This window comes from Dreissena polymorpha, chromosome 1 (genome assembly GCF_020536995.1).
Source record: "Dreissena polymorpha isolate Duluth1 chromosome 1, UMN_Dpol_1.0, whole genome shotgun sequence".
Lineage (NCBI taxonomy): Eukaryota > Metazoa > Mollusca > Bivalvia > Myida > Dreissenidae > Dreissena > Dreissena polymorpha.
In genome coordinates, this window is record NC_068355.1 from 110,551,559 (window position 1) to 110,569,261 (window position 17,703).

Sequence of the window (17,703 nt, forward strand, 5' to 3'; positions counted from 1 at the left end):
GAATACACCTATTTACAGCGGGTGTATGATTGAATAAAGTTGTTTAAAATTATATATTGTGCTGTCGGTTTGTTCCTTTGTATTGCTTTTGATTATTGTATCTATGTAATTGTTTTAATTGTTCAGTTGTGCCGGTTTTTAATTGCATCGATTGTCGGTTTGTTTGTTAAATATTGCGTTTGATTAAAGGTGAAAATGATGAGTATTTGTTTGATATGTTCCATTGTTGTTGTTTTTTTGTCGATTATTTAGCAGTTATTAACGGAATTATTGCAAAAACGTATAAAAGTGCTATTATTGTGTTCATTGGTATCATAAATCATTTTGCTGTAATAAATAATAATAATAAATTATAACAAACAGTGTTTACACAGTGTTAGTGTTATTGATTGTGAATTTGTGATGGAGGACGCGTGTGTGTTTTGAAAGAAGGCCGTTCGCTCGCTGGTTCGTTTATACAATATTTAATCTACAAAAGTTTCGTTTATAAAAATACCAATATTCCAATATTAGAAAGTTGTATATGGATATCGACAAAATCTATTATAGCCGCCCTAGTATTCATACATTTATACTTTTGGTCACAAATACTAACAATAAAATTCTAAATTTTCTCGCGAAATATTGTAAAAATGCTTTAAAATGAGTACTGAGACATTATAGGCAAACGTGAATAAATCTTATTGCCTTATTACAATGTGTTTATCTGGTTACACACATGTATTTTACAACCTGATAAAGGTCATAAAACCGGGCATAGGTGCGGGTGCTATTCAATGGCTTCACTCGATAATGAAAGATGGGGTCGTAGTAATTAATGAATTAAGAGTTTATTATTATAGTCTCATCCAATATTTTCATTTTTCATAATTTTGATTATATAAAAAATTAAGATGATGATGACAATACAGATTAGTGTCAATGCCAACTGACTAGCTCTGATTTTCGACAAATAAATTATTTTCCTAAGTAAGCTTGAACATGGGTCTAATTTGCCAATTTTTTAAATTTATTTTATTGTCATGGTAATAATTTGCCAATTTTTTAATTTATTTTATTGTCAGTTCAAAGTTTACGGATTTATCAACATAATTCTACCTTTTTGTCACCTGTTGCCTGTTGATCCGAATACACATCACGCATGTATTTAACAACATGATAAAGATCATAAACCCCGGCATAGGTGCGAGTGTGCTAGACAATGGCTTCATTCAATAATGAATGACGGGGTCGGAGTAATTAAAGAAAACAACATCTGTTTAACGATTTAACGATGTGTGAACAAGTGTATGCTGTCAATTAGAATAAAAATTGATACTTTGATTGTTTATGAAAATAAATTGATAAGTGTCTATATAACAATAATGGATTCATTGATGATGATGCTGATGATTATGATGTTACGTTGACAATAATTAAGATGAATATTATTATTATTATTATTATGTAATTGAGCTATTAATAAAATTAACAACTTGTGTGCAGTAAATTATGTATTATGTGATTACAGTATAGCAAATTAATGTATTGTGTTGCGAAGACGTATGCATTCCTTATTGTTATAACTTTCAAATAATCCAAATATATGTAATAGGAATTATTTTATATTTGTTTTATTTTCACAGCCGTGTCATACTCTTGTATCTATTCTTCTCATTTCGACGACGATATACACGAAGCAAAAGACAAGAGAATCTTTTTTTCAAATGGATTAATCCTCAATAAAGACAATATATTACTGTAATAAACAATATTCCATAATTTTAAAATTGTTTCGACCAACATATTTTCAACTAATTATTCAAAAAAAATGGGGCCGAAAAAGCCTGGTGCTTGGGCCGAATGAGCCTGAAATTGGGGCCGAATGAGCCTGAAAAACCGGGGCCGAAAGAGCCGACACCCATTTCATTTTGTACCTACGTCAAGAATTCTGGTTGCTATGGCAACAAATAAATATTTATTTATATATATATTTTCTATTTATTCTCCACCATTGTCAGACAATATAGTATATATATATATATATATATATATATATATATATATATATATATATATATATATATATATATATATATATATATCTATCTATATATATCTATATATATATATATATATATATATATATATATATATATATATATATATATATATATATACTGACAATGGTGGCGTTTCACCGGTAGCCTAGGGGACAATATTGCTTGGCAATATCTTGTTCTAAATGTTTCCGTTAATAAATTGCCATTACCCGGTACAATCAAACAGATAATTGCGCCATAATCAAATTTGTGTCGTAGTTTCACATGTATGGTAAAAATACAATTCAGATCGAGAAAAACATTTACAAAACCATAATATTATATTACAATAAAATAAGGGAGAAACAACCCACTTGTGAGGGCGAAACGACCCGACTAAGGGTGACTTAGGGCAAACAGGTTTTAGGGCGAAACGACCCGATACCACAAATTCTTAAATATCTTTGTCTATTTGTGGTATTTCGCATCAACTAACGACATCACGTGCATCGTGAGTAAACACGAGACTTCGTAGCCATCTTTATCGACAAACTTTGGGAGGAGGGACCAAACTTAAATATGGTAATAAACGTCAAAACTTGAATTGCCATCTAACTCAAACATTGCATACCATATCATATGCATGTAATGTACATGTGTGACCATTTTGCTAGTTCAGGGTATTTTTCTCTTGAATGATAATAAACAGCTTCCTTGAGAAGTAAAATAGCTGTCAATTGGAATTGCATTTGTGAGGACATGCTGCTTACAATATAGAGTGTACGTGTTTGTGCAAATGCTATGGAGTTTTTTTATTTGAATGAGTCTTTACCATTCATTAAACATAATCAGACGCTACTTCTGCAAAGATATTCCATTCGTCTTAAGAGAAGCTAAGAGTTGTTTTATTTTTACCATGTATCCCTACTTCTATTATGGTTGTTACTGATTGAGTCGTGGGTTCTGTTACTCCTATAAATATGAGGTCGATTTACATCGACCTCATATCGTTTAACGTTATTTTGCAATAGCATCGTTCCGACATGAATTCATGTCGGAAGCTTTAACGGCATCAAATTCATATAACAGCACAGAATAATCATCCAATAAATTATTAAACATAAAATATAAACATTATTTTACTAATTGCATTAGAAAATGTTTATACAAACTTACAAGTAATGATAGTCCAGACCTTAAAACACTACCACTGTTCAAATTCCATATTGTTGCCATATAGCACTGTGTAAATTGAAAGTTGCATAATGTTACCTCATTGGTCGGTTATAAATACATTGTTTCTCTATATATAGTATTCGATTTAGACGAAAATAATTTACGTGGAATGTCATATTAGTTTTCCATTAAAACTTTGATCTTGCCGTGTGTGTTTATGGACGTTATTAATTATGTTATACTTATTTTTGTATTTCATTAAGAATTAGAACGTGTAGCCCTTTTTGTTAACTGTTTTAGCAAACGATTCGCGGCTAAATAAGACACGGAAAATGGTTAAAGCGACACTTTCATTTAAAGGTTTAATGTGAACAATATTAAATGAAGCCTTTTTTGGTATTAATATATTTTATTGACATGTTAAATTCGATACTTGAAAAGGTGTTTAGTCTTTAAAAAGATGTCGCTGATATTGTTAATTTCAATAACTGTTAATATGCTTAATGTTGTATAAGAAATTGAATAGTTTCACTGAGTTGTATTCCCGCCTAAAATCCGATATCGTAAAACGCGCAACGGTTAAGAATAAGGTCTGAATAAGTTTAGGTATTCAAATCCGAATATCTGCAGCTGTGCCAGCTGGGAAGCCCCGTTTTAGCTTTAACAACCGCAAGCGAAACAACATACTTTTTTAAGTCTTGCACTAAGACTCCATGATCACAAGTATAGGTCCCTGCTGTGGCGTATGACACCATAGTGCTATTTAGTATTGGTCGGCACAGTATCTGATCATAAAGAGATAATTGGTTTGTGCTGAACACAGGGGCAATAAAACCACAGATCTATCGATAAACAAGATTATTGAGATATCTTTTATTGAACACCGTGATAAAAATGCTCAAACCACGGACTCTAGATTACACGGATAAGAAACATGGCAACATTCTCAGAATCATCACTGCTATATGTGTAATCACCTAACAATTCGTCTAAAAATAATTTATATATTTGAGTTGAAGACGATCTACTGTTGTATAAGTCTGAATAAACTATCTGTCTGCCTGTCTAAATCTAAGCCGTCATCGTCCCAGTGAAAAAAAATATGATTTTGAATAGTTGGACATGATGCCCTGATGTCAAAATACGAAATGCGTAACACCGACCGTGATATTCAAGAATCTTTAATAAATTGATAATTTAAGGTAAATAACATTTCATATAATTATACATAAGTCCCTCGTTGATAATTAACAGCAAACGATGACTGTTTTTGACACCCATTTTATTTCAAGTATGCATGCAAAGCCGAATAAAATTGAGAGGATCCGCTATAAAAGCTGTTTCATCATAAAGTTATCACCCTTTCTGTGTTATAAACAAGAGCTGAAATCGTTAATTTGTTAAGATTTATTTATAATAAGCTTTATTGATATGTTTCGTGAACAAAATACCACAATATATTCCATCAAAAATATAATAATCACGGCAAAGGAAATTCAATGGCCGGTTTCTAAACAAAAGCATAATCGCCATTATCGTAGCATCAGTTCAGTGCGTTAGGAACGCGCGCTACTTTCTTCCGCCTTCATTCCTTAATTACTTTCGTTTTTTAAACAATTTTTTTCTATCGTATACAGAATTCTATTCTCCTAAGCAAGATGTAATTTTTAAAACTGAACTCCAAATATAAACGCTACAAATTGGTATTAAGTACGAACATGTCAACCGTAAATCTAGATTCTAAAACTCCAATACGGTATGATATTTGCAAAAGTTAAAGTTATAACTCGCCGGGCTGTCGAAATCAGAAGAAACACTTAATATATGTTTATATATCTGTTTACTACGGAACGTAAGCTTTCTAATGATATATAATTTGTCAAAATCGGCCGAGAAATGAAACTATAATTCAACAAAAGACGTGAGTGGGTACATCAAAATGTATAACCTCGGCGCTTCGCTTTACGCTAATTGTACAAGATCGATAGCCACAACACGGTAAAACGCGCGGTGGTAAAACATAAAATGTGTATTTCTTGTGTTTATCTCGCTATAAATCCATTAATAGCAACGGGAGTATACTAAAACGTATATTTTTTGAAAGAGGAATTAATAAGCAACAAGATAACGTATAAACCAATAAAATCGAATGAATAGTTTTTGCATAAGATTGAATTTACTACAGTAAGGGTCAAATACTCGAATCATCTCCTATCAATATACACTCCGTGATACAACTGGTAGTTTTAACACACACATATAGGTTTCATTTAATTAAAAAGTACAGAAAGCTAAAAAGTGATGTGGTTTGTTGTACAACAACAATTGGTTATGTGTAACCTATTCAAAAAATAATTTCGTTCAAGATAATTCAATGTAATTCTATAAACGACAAACACACTTCGTGTGTTGTGTATGTTTATTTTTAAAAATGTACATAAGTGGTTTAAAAGCACAATTTTTACACATTTAAGAGGTAATCGCTCACATTTATGTCTAATTAATGATAATTTTATGCATTAGCAAAGATTTAACGAGAAAAACTGAAGTTTAAGTTGAACTCAATTTGCTATAGGAAAACGACGGTAGCCGTTTAGACGTAAGCGGGGTAGCTTACGTCTAATTATTTGGACTAGGGTTCTGTTTGATTCGTGGGTATAGAAATCGCGTAAAATCTCGCGATAGAACGTTCACACATGATGCAGTTCGTTACGGAAAAATGTTTTGACACGGTCACCATTTATTTCCCATCAAAAATGCATCAAAAACAAGTAAATAGTGTAATTCATCATAACTTGATAGGTCCTTATAAAATATTTCCTCATTTATGTATTGGTCATATAGTGTTTCAAACTTACACAACATCGTTTATTAAGAAGTATTTACCATGCTACATCGTCTGTTGACATTTTTTCACAAGAAATTAATCTGTCCTGCAAGGTCAGTTTAAAGGCTATTTATAAAATGCAAATCTTGAAATTCTTGCTGCCAATCAGAACCCACGTATCAAGCGGAAGCTTATTTTCATGATGGTAGTTTGACACTGTCAACACAGTCGATTATTTTGATGTTTAAAGACGATAAACATTTGGAAAAAAGCAACAAATCTTAAAGAAGAAAGGTTAATAATTATTTTTATAATGATACATGGTCATATATTTATAAAAATTTTGTGATGTAACAACTTTATGAAATCAACCCACGGCTCAACCAGACTATAGCATAATATTAGTTTGATATACATCGACCCCATTTCGTTTAAACCTCTTTTTGCATTAGCATTGTTCCGACATAAAGTCATGTTGAAAGCTTTAACGGCTGTAAATTCATATAACAGCACAGAATAATCATGCAAGAATTATTGAACATAAATATAAACATTTTTTTAATAATTGAAGAAAGTTATAAAAAAAAAACTTGCAAATAATTCTATTCCAGGCCAGACACTGTTCAAATTCCATTTGTTGCCATATAGCACTGTATAAATTGAACTTTGCATGGATGCAATGTTCACATTTATCAACAAAAAGCATTTAATGACAACCTTCAATACATGACAAAATCTGTGAAAGGATTCCTTTAACTTGCAGATAACTAAGATATAGCAATTTCTGCAATGAAAGTAATAGTTAGCCGAAATTGATTTTTTGCATGTTCTGTATTCTAGGTAATAAACTCTTAACTGTAAACTGTGGGTCAATACTTAATAGTGTTATTGAACGGAAATATGCTGCGCAGTGTGCAGTAACACCAGTCAGAACTTGTTGCTGAGACATAGACAAAGGCTAATGTGAATTAACCAAAAAAAAAATAACTGTACAACTTATTGGCTTACATAGGGCTGTAACTAATACACTAGGTGACAAATACAATACGTATCACGAACACAGGGTGGCGAATACGAACATTTATTCACGAATATGAATTTCAATGAACAAAAGTAATACATGCAACTTGACATTACATTATATTGTATGAAACTATGAGTATTTGTCAATATGATAAATTGAGTATCATTGCATACTGAAAATATGAAATATAACACTTTGAAAAAACAAAACACTGACTAGAACTGCTTAAACTTTGATCACAGTTTTGAAAACATGACTGTTACCAATCAAAACCTTGAGTAGAACAATTAGGCAACTTGACATAACATTATAATTTATATAGCATGAAACTATGAGTATTTGTCAATTGGATTAATTGAGTATCATTGCATGCTGAAAATATGAAATATAACACTTTGAAATAACAAAACACTGACTAGAACTGTTTAAACTTTGTATGTTTGAGCATCTAATCACTCGTATTTACCTTTAAGTAAACATTAAACAACCATCGAAAGATATTTCAATTCAGTGTCGTAAATATTCAACCGATGCCCACCATTTTTGTTGATAATCTCACTGTGTAACATAGTCAGGGTGGGGTAAACATGATGAAAAACGCAGGAATAAGGAGAAGAACATTTAAATATATGGGTTTAATGTATGAACCTTCATTTGTAAGGTAAGATAAGATGATTAACTTTCAAACTCGAAACCACGTTTTGTATTTGTCAAATATTCAGTTCTGCTAACAAAACTAATACATAAGAATAGGGCCCTCGTTTGGCCGTTTTTGGGGCCGAAATTCATCCCCATTCCCCCCTTAAAATAGTATACTTTTTTCCCCTATTTCACCTAAAAATTCCCCCCTCCAAAAAAAAAAAATTTTTTTTTTTTTTTAATTATATACCTATGTTGCCAGCTGGTATCTTGCTATAAACCTTTGATTAAATGTATATTTATGTAAATTACATTAAAATAGAGCAATATTAAGTGTTGAATGATTGGTGAAAAGATCTTGTAAAATTCCCCCTTTTTGCCGAAAACAACGTGAAATTCCCCCCTCTAAGGGCCCCGGCCCCAATCCCCCAAAGTGTAGCAAGGGCCCTGAAGATTTTAGAAATTGTCAATCAATTGAAAGAGAGATATTGAAATGATATCATATCTAGAAAGCAGTATGGTTGGGTTTTTTTATAAACCCTTTCAGGTAAGAGATAATCTCTTAGAGATTTCAAATAAGTGAAGTTGTATTTTCTTTAAAGCACAGAAAGGAGAGTCCAACACAATACAATTATTTCACATGTATTTATTGATTTTTAACCAGGTTTTCCGAAGGAAAAAACTGGTTATTAGATTGGCGAATGCGGGCGGGCTGGCTGGCTGGCGGGCTGGCGGAATAAGCTTGTCCGGGCCATAACTATGTCGTTCATTGTCAGATTTTAAAATCATTTGGCACATTTGTTCACCATCATTGGACGGTGTGTCGCGCGAAATAATTACGTCGATATCTCCAAGGTCAAGGTCACACTTTGAGTTCAAAGGTCAAAAATGGCCATAAATGACCTTGTCCGAGCCATAACTATGTCGTTCATCGTCAGATTTTAAAATCATTTGGCACATTTGTTCACCATCATTGGACGGTGTGTCGCGCGAAATAATTACGTTGATATCTCCAAGGTCAAGGTCACACTTTGAGTTCAAAGGTCAAAAATGGCCATAAATGAGCTTGTCCTGGCCATAACTATGTCATTCATTGTGAGATTTTAAAATCATTTGGCACATTTGTTCACCATCATGGGACGGTGTGTCCCACGAAAGAATCACGTCAATATCTCCAATGTCAAGGTCGCCACGACTAAAAATAGATTTAAAAAAAAAAAAAACTTACAAAGGGGGTTAATTTTTTTTGGTCATTTCAAAAGTTCAGTTTGAGTTTTCTCCCTTTATCAGATTTTTTTTCACAATGAAAACCTGGTTTTGTGACAATTTTGTCCCTTGTATTTCGTTATAATAATAGACAAACAACCATATAATGTATGTCTCTAAATTTTCGGACACTCATTCTTCTTGAATCTTTTTTGTATCTAAGTTTTCGGACACAAGAACAAAAAATATGTTTAAGTGTTGGAAAACTTAGAGTAATTACGTTATGTTTTTCAGAGCTTCTTTGGTTTCGGCCAAAGTGCCGAAGTGGAGATATACCTAGATGGACAGGACGCGAGAAAGACTGCTGAAATCAAGACAGAAGATGGAAAGAAAGAAAGACACTACCTTTACTTTGATGGTGAAACAGTCTCTGGAAAGGTAACATGGATTATACATTTGATAAAATAAACAAAACGCCTATTTTCAAACTTAACGATTGTACAATCACCTGGATTATGTGGTCACGTTTTAATACACCTGATCAGTCTTTGACATTAAGCAGTGGACAATCAACGGATTCCAACATAATTTAGCCTGGTCTTGCAAAATTCTAGTTTTTGAGGGCATATTAAAAATATGCACATTTGCTGTGTATCAGTTAAACAGTTAATGATAATTGACACTTATTTTATTTTTATTCTAATCTGACAGTTTTGTGAAAAATACTGGCAAATTTTAGTCTTTAAATTGCATTGCTTTCATTAGCTTTTGAAAGTTTGAAGTCCTGTCTTCCAACTCATAAAATTGTGGAAGTCCCACTTTTATTTAAGTATTTTACATTAGACATAAGACATACCAGTTGCTTGTTTTATTATAATTGTTAAAAAACAACAAAAGAAAAAGGTTTTTCTTGCATTTTCATGGTTTGAAATTTAATCGAACCCTTAACCATTACAGCAAACGCATTAGAATAAATATTAATCTGAAATAAAAGTTGTGTAACATTTTTACTTTTACTAGTATTTCAGTTAACAATACGACAAAAATGTAATCCTAGATATGAAAAGTTGTCCTATTTAAGAACTTCAAAGATTCTCAAAATATACATACATAAGATATGTGCAGACCCATTGGTGCAGTATCAATCACTGGATACATACATAAGATATGTACAGACCCATTGGTACTGTATCAATCACTGGATACATACATAAGATATGTACAGACCCATTGGTACCGTATCAATCACTGGATACATACATAAGATATGTACAGACCCATTGGTACCGTATCAATCACTGGATACATAAGATATGTACAGACCCATTGGTACTGTATCAATCACTGGATACATACATAAGATATGTACAGACCCATTGGTACTGTATCAATCACTGGATACATACATAAGATATGTACAGACCCATTGGTACCGTATCAATCACTGGATACATAAGATATGTACAGACCCATTGGTACTGTATCAATCACTGGATACATACATAAGATATGTACAGACCAATTGGTACCGTATCAATCACTGGATACATAAGATATGTACAGACCCATTGGTACTGTATCAAACACTGGATACATACATAAGATATGTACAGATCCATTGGTACCGTATCAATCACTGGCTACATACTTTACAATTGCTGACTTTATTCATTGCTCAAAAAGCTAGTATAATCACTAACTGTATGTCCATTTCCAGGGTTTTTTTTCCACTTTTTGGGAAGATAGCCCATGGCTTTGGAATTGGGAATTTTATCGGCATTTTCATGAAATTGGGAAAATAAATTCATTAGCCTTTTTTCCACACGAAAAGTCCACTGATTAGGGAAATACTAAATTTGATATAACTCTTTACAATCATTCAAATTAAAAGAAAAAAATCATATAATACTTTGTTAGATGTAATTGAATTACAATTGAGATAAAATACACATAAGACTTCTTTCTAAAAAAAAAAAAAAAAAAAATTTATTTTTTTTTTTATTTTTTTTTTTGGAAATTGGGAATTTTTTGCCACATTTTGGGAAAAAAGTATCCTTTTTTGGATTGGGAACATAGCCGAATTTCGGCTATAAAATCGGGCCAAAAAAAACCCTGATTTCTAAAAGCAAAATCTGTCTTTTCTTGAGGATGAATGTGTTTTAAGAATTTGGTAACACAAATGTTCACCAATTTTCAGAAGTACATACATAAAATGAATTTTAAACTATACAATTGTATGTATTGTAAATCAGAAGATTTTATTTGTGTACCAAAAATGATTATGTTGAATTATTTCCCATTTCAGGTTCATGTCAATTTGAAGAAAGCTGGGACTAAAATGGAGCATCAGGGCATCAAAATTGAATTTATAGGACAAATCGGTGAGATATGCAAATAAGCACTGATACCATACTCACATTCCCTACAGCTTAAAGTTAAAGACTTGTAAAAGACTAAAAGTTATTTTTGTAATCTTAATATGAAAATTTACATCAGCTGGATCAAAGATTTTGTTGTTAGCAATATGCTGCTGTACATTATTTTGTTAACCCTTTGCATGCTGGAAAATTTGTCGTCTGCTAAAATGTGGTCTGCTGAATTTCTTAAATTAGCATTTTCTTCGATTTTTTTTCAAAGAATACTATCAGAATAGCAAACAGTTTGGATCCAGATGAGACGCCACGTTCTGTGGCGTCTCATCTGGATCCAAACTGTTTGCAAAAGCCTTCACAACTCGGTTCCCGCACTGTAAGGGTTAATGTTATCAACATGTTGTAAGCACTGTGTTTTACACTTACAGAGTTATACTACGACAGAGGCAATCATCATGAGTTCTCTTCGCTTGTCAAGGAGTTGGCTCGCCCAGGAGAAATGACTCAGAACACATCCTTTAACTTTGAGTTTCAACAAGTAGAAAAACCATACGAATCTTACACTGGTGCTAATGTACGATTACGGTACGGATATAATAAATCTGATAGAATAATTTTGTTGCAATTGAAAGTAACAGGATACCTTTAATATCTGTGATAAGAAAACTTAATGAAATTGTTATTGAGCCATGTATTAGTGAGTGCTAGCAGAAAATCCATGGAAGATGGCAGTTATTAAGTAAGAGACATATCAAGGAGTTTATTAATATTGATTTTATGTTCTTCTATCAGTTTTTATGCCCCTGAAGGAGGGCATATAGTGATCGGACTGTCCGTCCGTCTTTCTGTAACACTTTGCGTTTAGGTTTCATGTTAAGGTTTAAAAAAATGCTCACAAGTTCTATGTCCCTTCACATAGCAACTTGATATTTGTCATGCATGTGTATCTCATGGAGCTGCATATTTTGAGTGGTGAAAGGAAAAGGTCATCCTTCAAGGTCAAAGGTAGAAAAAACGTGTATCAAAGCTGCACATTAGGGGGCATTGTGTTTCTGACAAACACTTCTCTTGTTCAATCTACAATTGAACAGTTTTTTCATTCAGAGCACACAAGCACTACTGGTTTAAAAATCCCTCAATTGGTATTGAGAAATAAACAATACCAGTAAGTAGCGAAACATTCATTTTTTCCAAACAAGAGAACATCTGCCATATTTTGAAATAATTTACCAATGATGGCCCCTGCTGCAATATCTTCCAATTGTGCAGTAAACGTATATCCTTATTTGGCAGGTTATTTCTATAAGTGACAATCATTTAGCCTCATGGCTATGTAGACTATTTTCAAAGTGAATTTGCACTCAATATTCCATGGATATTGGGGAAAATTGTAATAAAATCAACATATTAACCCTTTACCACTTGTATACGTATTTTGACACATTATAGTCCCTTAGAAAGTTAAATTTAATTTTAGACCATTCTTACTAGATTCAAGTTTTAAAGGCTTTATTTCAAACCCCTAGAAACTGATGAGCAGCAAACAACATAGCATAAAACCTGAACAGACTGGGAGTTACTCACAGGCTGTTCTGGTCTTATGCTGTTTGCACATAGTCATGTTCACTTTGCTTGATAAAGAAGGAAAAAAATCGCTGTTGTCAGTATTTCTGTCTGTCCTTCTGTCTGTAATTCTGTCTGTTCATTTGGCTTGTCCGTATTTCTTTCCGTCCTTTTGTCTGTTCATCAGTACATAGGATTTTAACCCAAATGGCAAGTTTTGTCTAAAATCAATAATTCTTCCAACAAAGGTTTTACACTTGAATAGATGATGTCCTTGGACCTTGACTTTTTATTAAGACTTACCAGTGTTGTTTTTTCGTTAAAAATTAGTTCCGGTATTTGGCCCCATTCCCAGTGGAAAAAAGTACATATTTTGTCCAAATAGGACCTAAAAATTCCCAATTGAAGGTTACCAAAAAATTATTATTGTTTTACAGATTTCAACATTTTTTTTCATCTCCCATTCTGCCATACAAGTTCAACTTTAGTAAAAAATACTACTAAAAACACTTTTATTCTCAGTTTGAAGCATTTTTTAGCAAAACAGCAACAACAGTAATTTCCCAATTTACGTCAAAATGCTGGGAATTTTCCCAATTCAAAGGGACCCGGAACAATTCATAAAATGGTGAGAGAAAAACACTGCTTATTAAGAATTTAGGTTTCGAATAATGCTCATAACTTCTATGTTGCTTCAGATGTAACCTTCATATTTGGTATGCATGTGTATATGGACAAGGCCTTTCCATACGCACACAAATTTAGACCCCCTTGACCTTGAACTTAGGGTCCGCGTTTCGGTTTCTAAATCTGCGTTTAGGTTTCGAAAAAGGTTTTTTTGGGGGATATGTCTTCCGATGGAGACAGCTCTTGTTTTATCTACCCTTGGACTCACTTAAATGGATCCAGGAATTCTTTCTGAAAAGGTGTACTGGGGGCTTCATTTTTTTAGAATTAATGTCTGATAAGTGTCATGGCTATATTAAAGCCTGCACGCCCAATCTGGAAAATGTTGAATCAGGCTTGCTCAGATTTGTAATTTCATATTGTCTGGCTTGCAAAAGTCATGCTCTAAAGGAATAATTTAAAAAGTTTTGACTTGCTTGATTTAAGTTCTCATTATGAAGACTGTCCTTGACAGGTATTTTCTGCGAGTGACAATTGTGAAGCGCCTCAGTGACTTTGTGAAGGAGCAGGACATTGTTGTGCACACGCTGTCCCAGTACCCTGAGATGAACACCAGCATCAAAATGGAGGTGGGAATAGAGGACTGTCTGCATATAGAGTTCGAGTATAACAAGTCCAAGTAAGTTGATATTATAAGAGCTTGATAGTACCTATAACAAGTCCAAGTAAGTTGATATTATAAGAGTTTGATAGTACCTATAACAAGTCCAAGTAAGTAGATATTATAAGAGTTTGATAGTACCTATAACAAGTCCAAGTAAGTAGATATTATACGAGTTTGATAGTACCTATAACAAGTCCAAGTAAGTAGATATTATACGAGTTTGATAGTACCTATAACAAGTCCAAGTAAGTAGATATTATACGAGTTTGATAGTACCTATAACAAGTCCAAGTAAGTTGATATTATACGAGTTTGATAGTAAGTATTACCAGTCCAAGTAAGTAGATATTATAAGAGTTTGATAGTACCTATAACAAGTCCAAGTAAGTAGATATTATACGAGTTTGATAGTACCTATAACAAGTCCAAGTAAGTAGATATTATAAGAGTTTGATAGTACCTATAACAAGTCCAAGTAAGTTGATATTATACGAGTTTGATAGTACCTATAACAAGTCCAAGTAAGTTGATATTATACGAGTTTGATAGTACCTATAACAAGTCCAAGTAAGTTGATATTATACGAGTTTGATAGTAAGTATTACAAGTCCAAGTAAGTTGATATTATACGAGTTTGATATAAAGTATAACAAGTCCAAGTATGTAAATATTATAAGAGATTGATATAAAGTATAACAAGTCCAAGTAAGTAGATATTATAAAAGTTTCATATAAAGTATAACAAGTCCGAGGAAGTACTAACAAGTTAAAATATGGAAATATTATAGGAAGTTGATTTAAAGTATAAAATGTTCCAGTAAGTACATGCTATAAAAGTTTGATATAACATGTTACACAGCCAATAAAGTTACATATTGAGTTTGAAAATAAAAAGCTCAAGACAGCAGATATTATAGAGATCAAAACAGTAATTTGCATTTTGGGTTTTAGTAAACAAGTTCATGTCACTACTTGTTATGGAGTTGAGGATAGGAATAATGATTTAGTTGCAATTCAAGTTATAATTTAATTCCAATTAAGTACAAAACAATAATATTTATTACGTATTCATACCTTTGCTCTCCAATGCGTTTGTATTGGAATATCAGGGTATGGACGCATCAGAATTAATAATTTAAGTTCTCAAATTTTAAGCTTGAAAGTCATGCCTCATTGGAATTGAATCCAAGCGAAAAACCTTAATGACTAAATAAATAAATAAGTAAAAAAAATACCCGCTGAAATATAAATTGCTTGGACTTTAGGTTAACTACATGTGATGAACACTTGTATATGGTTTACGAAAGGAACTTAATAATCCACCATTCTGTTTTACAAGATACCATTTGAAAGACGTCATTGTGGGAAAGATATATTTTTTACTCGTACGGATAAAAATTCGCTACATGGAACTAGCAATTGTGAGACGTGAGGTCACGGGGGCAGGTAGTTTCTGTGTTAGATAATGCCTTGCAGAAAAAAGTGTCGCTTTAAGTGTCGTACGTGTTGTACATGCTTCTTTATCTTCACAATTCATAGTTGTAAATTTAGTATATCTAGATGCGTTTTAATTTGTTTTTAAACAATGACAGCCTCTTTGGAACATGCATTCTAAATTTTTCTTAAGTTGTGCACATGTGTTGTTGCTTTGATAAATGATTTATTGATTTCTCAGGATATTATTTCTTTTATCTCTAGAATTCACTTTACCAGTCAACATATAATCCATTTATTTGTCTTTTAGATTTGCTACTTTGTTAATTTTGGTCTTTAATTAGTTGTTTTAATTTCAATATTAAATTTCACTTCTCACACATTCTTTTTTCAATAAGTCTTTTGTAACCTTGAAGATATAGATATGTTTTTATTTGGCTGTTTGTTGTAGTAACTTCACAGTAGTGCTATTTCGTTGTATCTTCACGGGCAAAGGCATGAAGGTACAGGCCTGTTACACTGATTGTGAATGTATGTATGGTGTTGTTTTGTGATAGGTACCACCTGAAAGACGTGATAGTCGGCAAGATCTATTTTCTTCTTGTCCGTATCAAAATCAAGCACATGGAAATACAGATTATCAAAAGGGAAAGTACTGGAACAGGTGAATATACATTGAGTTACACAAGATCTTGTTTCTTGGGAAGCTATCGATGTAATTTATCTATTGAATATACTAGCACAAGTAATAGTTCCTGAACATATATAGCAAAATGTGTGTGCTGGAAAAAAAATCATTAACATATAAAATGGTTTTAACTCTTGAAAACCAGGCACCATGGCTGTGAACTTTCTCAAACTAGTCTAAATGGAAAATGAACAATCAATGTGCTTGTTTAATTTGAGCATCAATTTCTATTACTAGTAGTTTAAAACTTTTTATTCGAATTTGCAAATTATACCCTAAGTCTTTTTAATTCGTAATTCTAGTATCTGCATCTGGTATTTAAAAAGCTATCAAGGAACCTGTTGACTTACTTTTACCTGCAGTCGTAATGCATTAAAAATCCCTTTTACTTATTATTAGTGAAAGTATATGGTTAACATGAACTGATGAACATCAAATTGAAAGGATCTTTGCACTCATTTTAATAATAAATAACCAAATAAAGGAAACAATAGTCAGCACAGATTTGCTTTTAAGTCAAGGACATGGGATGATGCCAACAATTTGTAGAAAATATCCCCAAAATTACAGATTAAAGTCACAAAATATGTTTGTATATATCTGTCATATGTATTAAACACTTTTTACTGAAATCGGGTGCAACAAAGATTTCTGCTCATGGAATTTTTCAGCTCTGGATATTCTAGATATTCACTTTTTAGTGATGCATGAGTTTGAATATTATTTGTACCTTTTACTTATGTTTGTTGTGTAGAATTCGCTTTTTTGTTGGACTGCTTTAAAGTACTTTTCTTTTTTCAACATTGTGACTACCTTCAGTTTAGAATACAATTTCATAATTGAAAATTAGTTCTTGATTTGTTTGTAAATACATTTGTATGTATTGAGTATCCTATGTGTGTAATTTATTCAAATTATCTAAATGATATCATACAAATTCACAATATTACTTCAATAATAATATGTTTTAATTTGCCCCTTTGAAGAAGAGGGGGTATATTGTTTTGCTGGATGTCTGTCGGTCTGTTTATTTCCGATCAGTAACTTGTGAACATATTGACCTATTGGCTTGTTAATTCCCATGTGCATTGACCTTTGCCAGTAGATATACCCATTTGAATTTGGGATCACTTGGTCATCTGTCACAGTAAGAGTGCAAATTGTTTCTGATCAATAACTTGTGAACAGATTGACCAATCTGCTTGATACTTCCCATGTGCTTTGGTTTTTGCCAATAGATAAGCCCTGTTGAAATTGGGGGTCAGTATGTCAAAGGTCTAGGTCATTGTCACACGTAGAGTAAAAATTGTTTCTGATCAATAACTAGTGAACAGAGGAACCGATTGGCTGGATACTTCCTATGTGCATCGGTGTTGTACAGAAGATTGCCCCTATTAAAATTGGAGTCACTAGGTCAAAGGTCAAGGTCTCTGTTACACTAAGTGTGAAATCGTTTCCAAAC

The 17,703-nt window shown here is 32.4% G+C and overlaps 1 protein-coding gene across 5 annotated transcripts in view; it reads left to right on the forward strand.

Moving 5' to 3' along the window:
- Nucleotides 1-2,503: 2,503 nt before the first annotated feature.
- The window catches only part of LOC127844268 (vacuolar protein sorting-associated protein 26B-like), a 39,095-nt gene continuing 23,895 nt past the window's right edge, over nt 2,504-17,703 (forward strand). For all 5 annotated transcript variants that reach the window (XR_008032653.1, XR_008032652.1, XR_008032654.1 and 2 more), the window contains exons 1-6: nt 2,504-2,603; nt 9,188-9,331; nt 11,199-11,274; nt 11,694-11,850; nt 13,970-14,134; nt 16,111-16,217. Coding sequence is in view for 2 of the 5 variants with exons in the window: in XM_052374362.1 (XP_052230322.1) it covers nt 2,601-2,603; nt 9,188-9,331; nt 11,199-11,274; nt 11,694-11,850; nt 13,970-14,134; nt 16,111-16,217 (652 nt within the window). In the remaining 3 variants the exon portion in view is untranslated. The remainder of the gene's footprint in view (nt 2,604-9,187; nt 9,332-11,198; nt 11,275-11,693; nt 11,851-13,969; nt 14,135-16,110; nt 16,218-17,703) is intronic.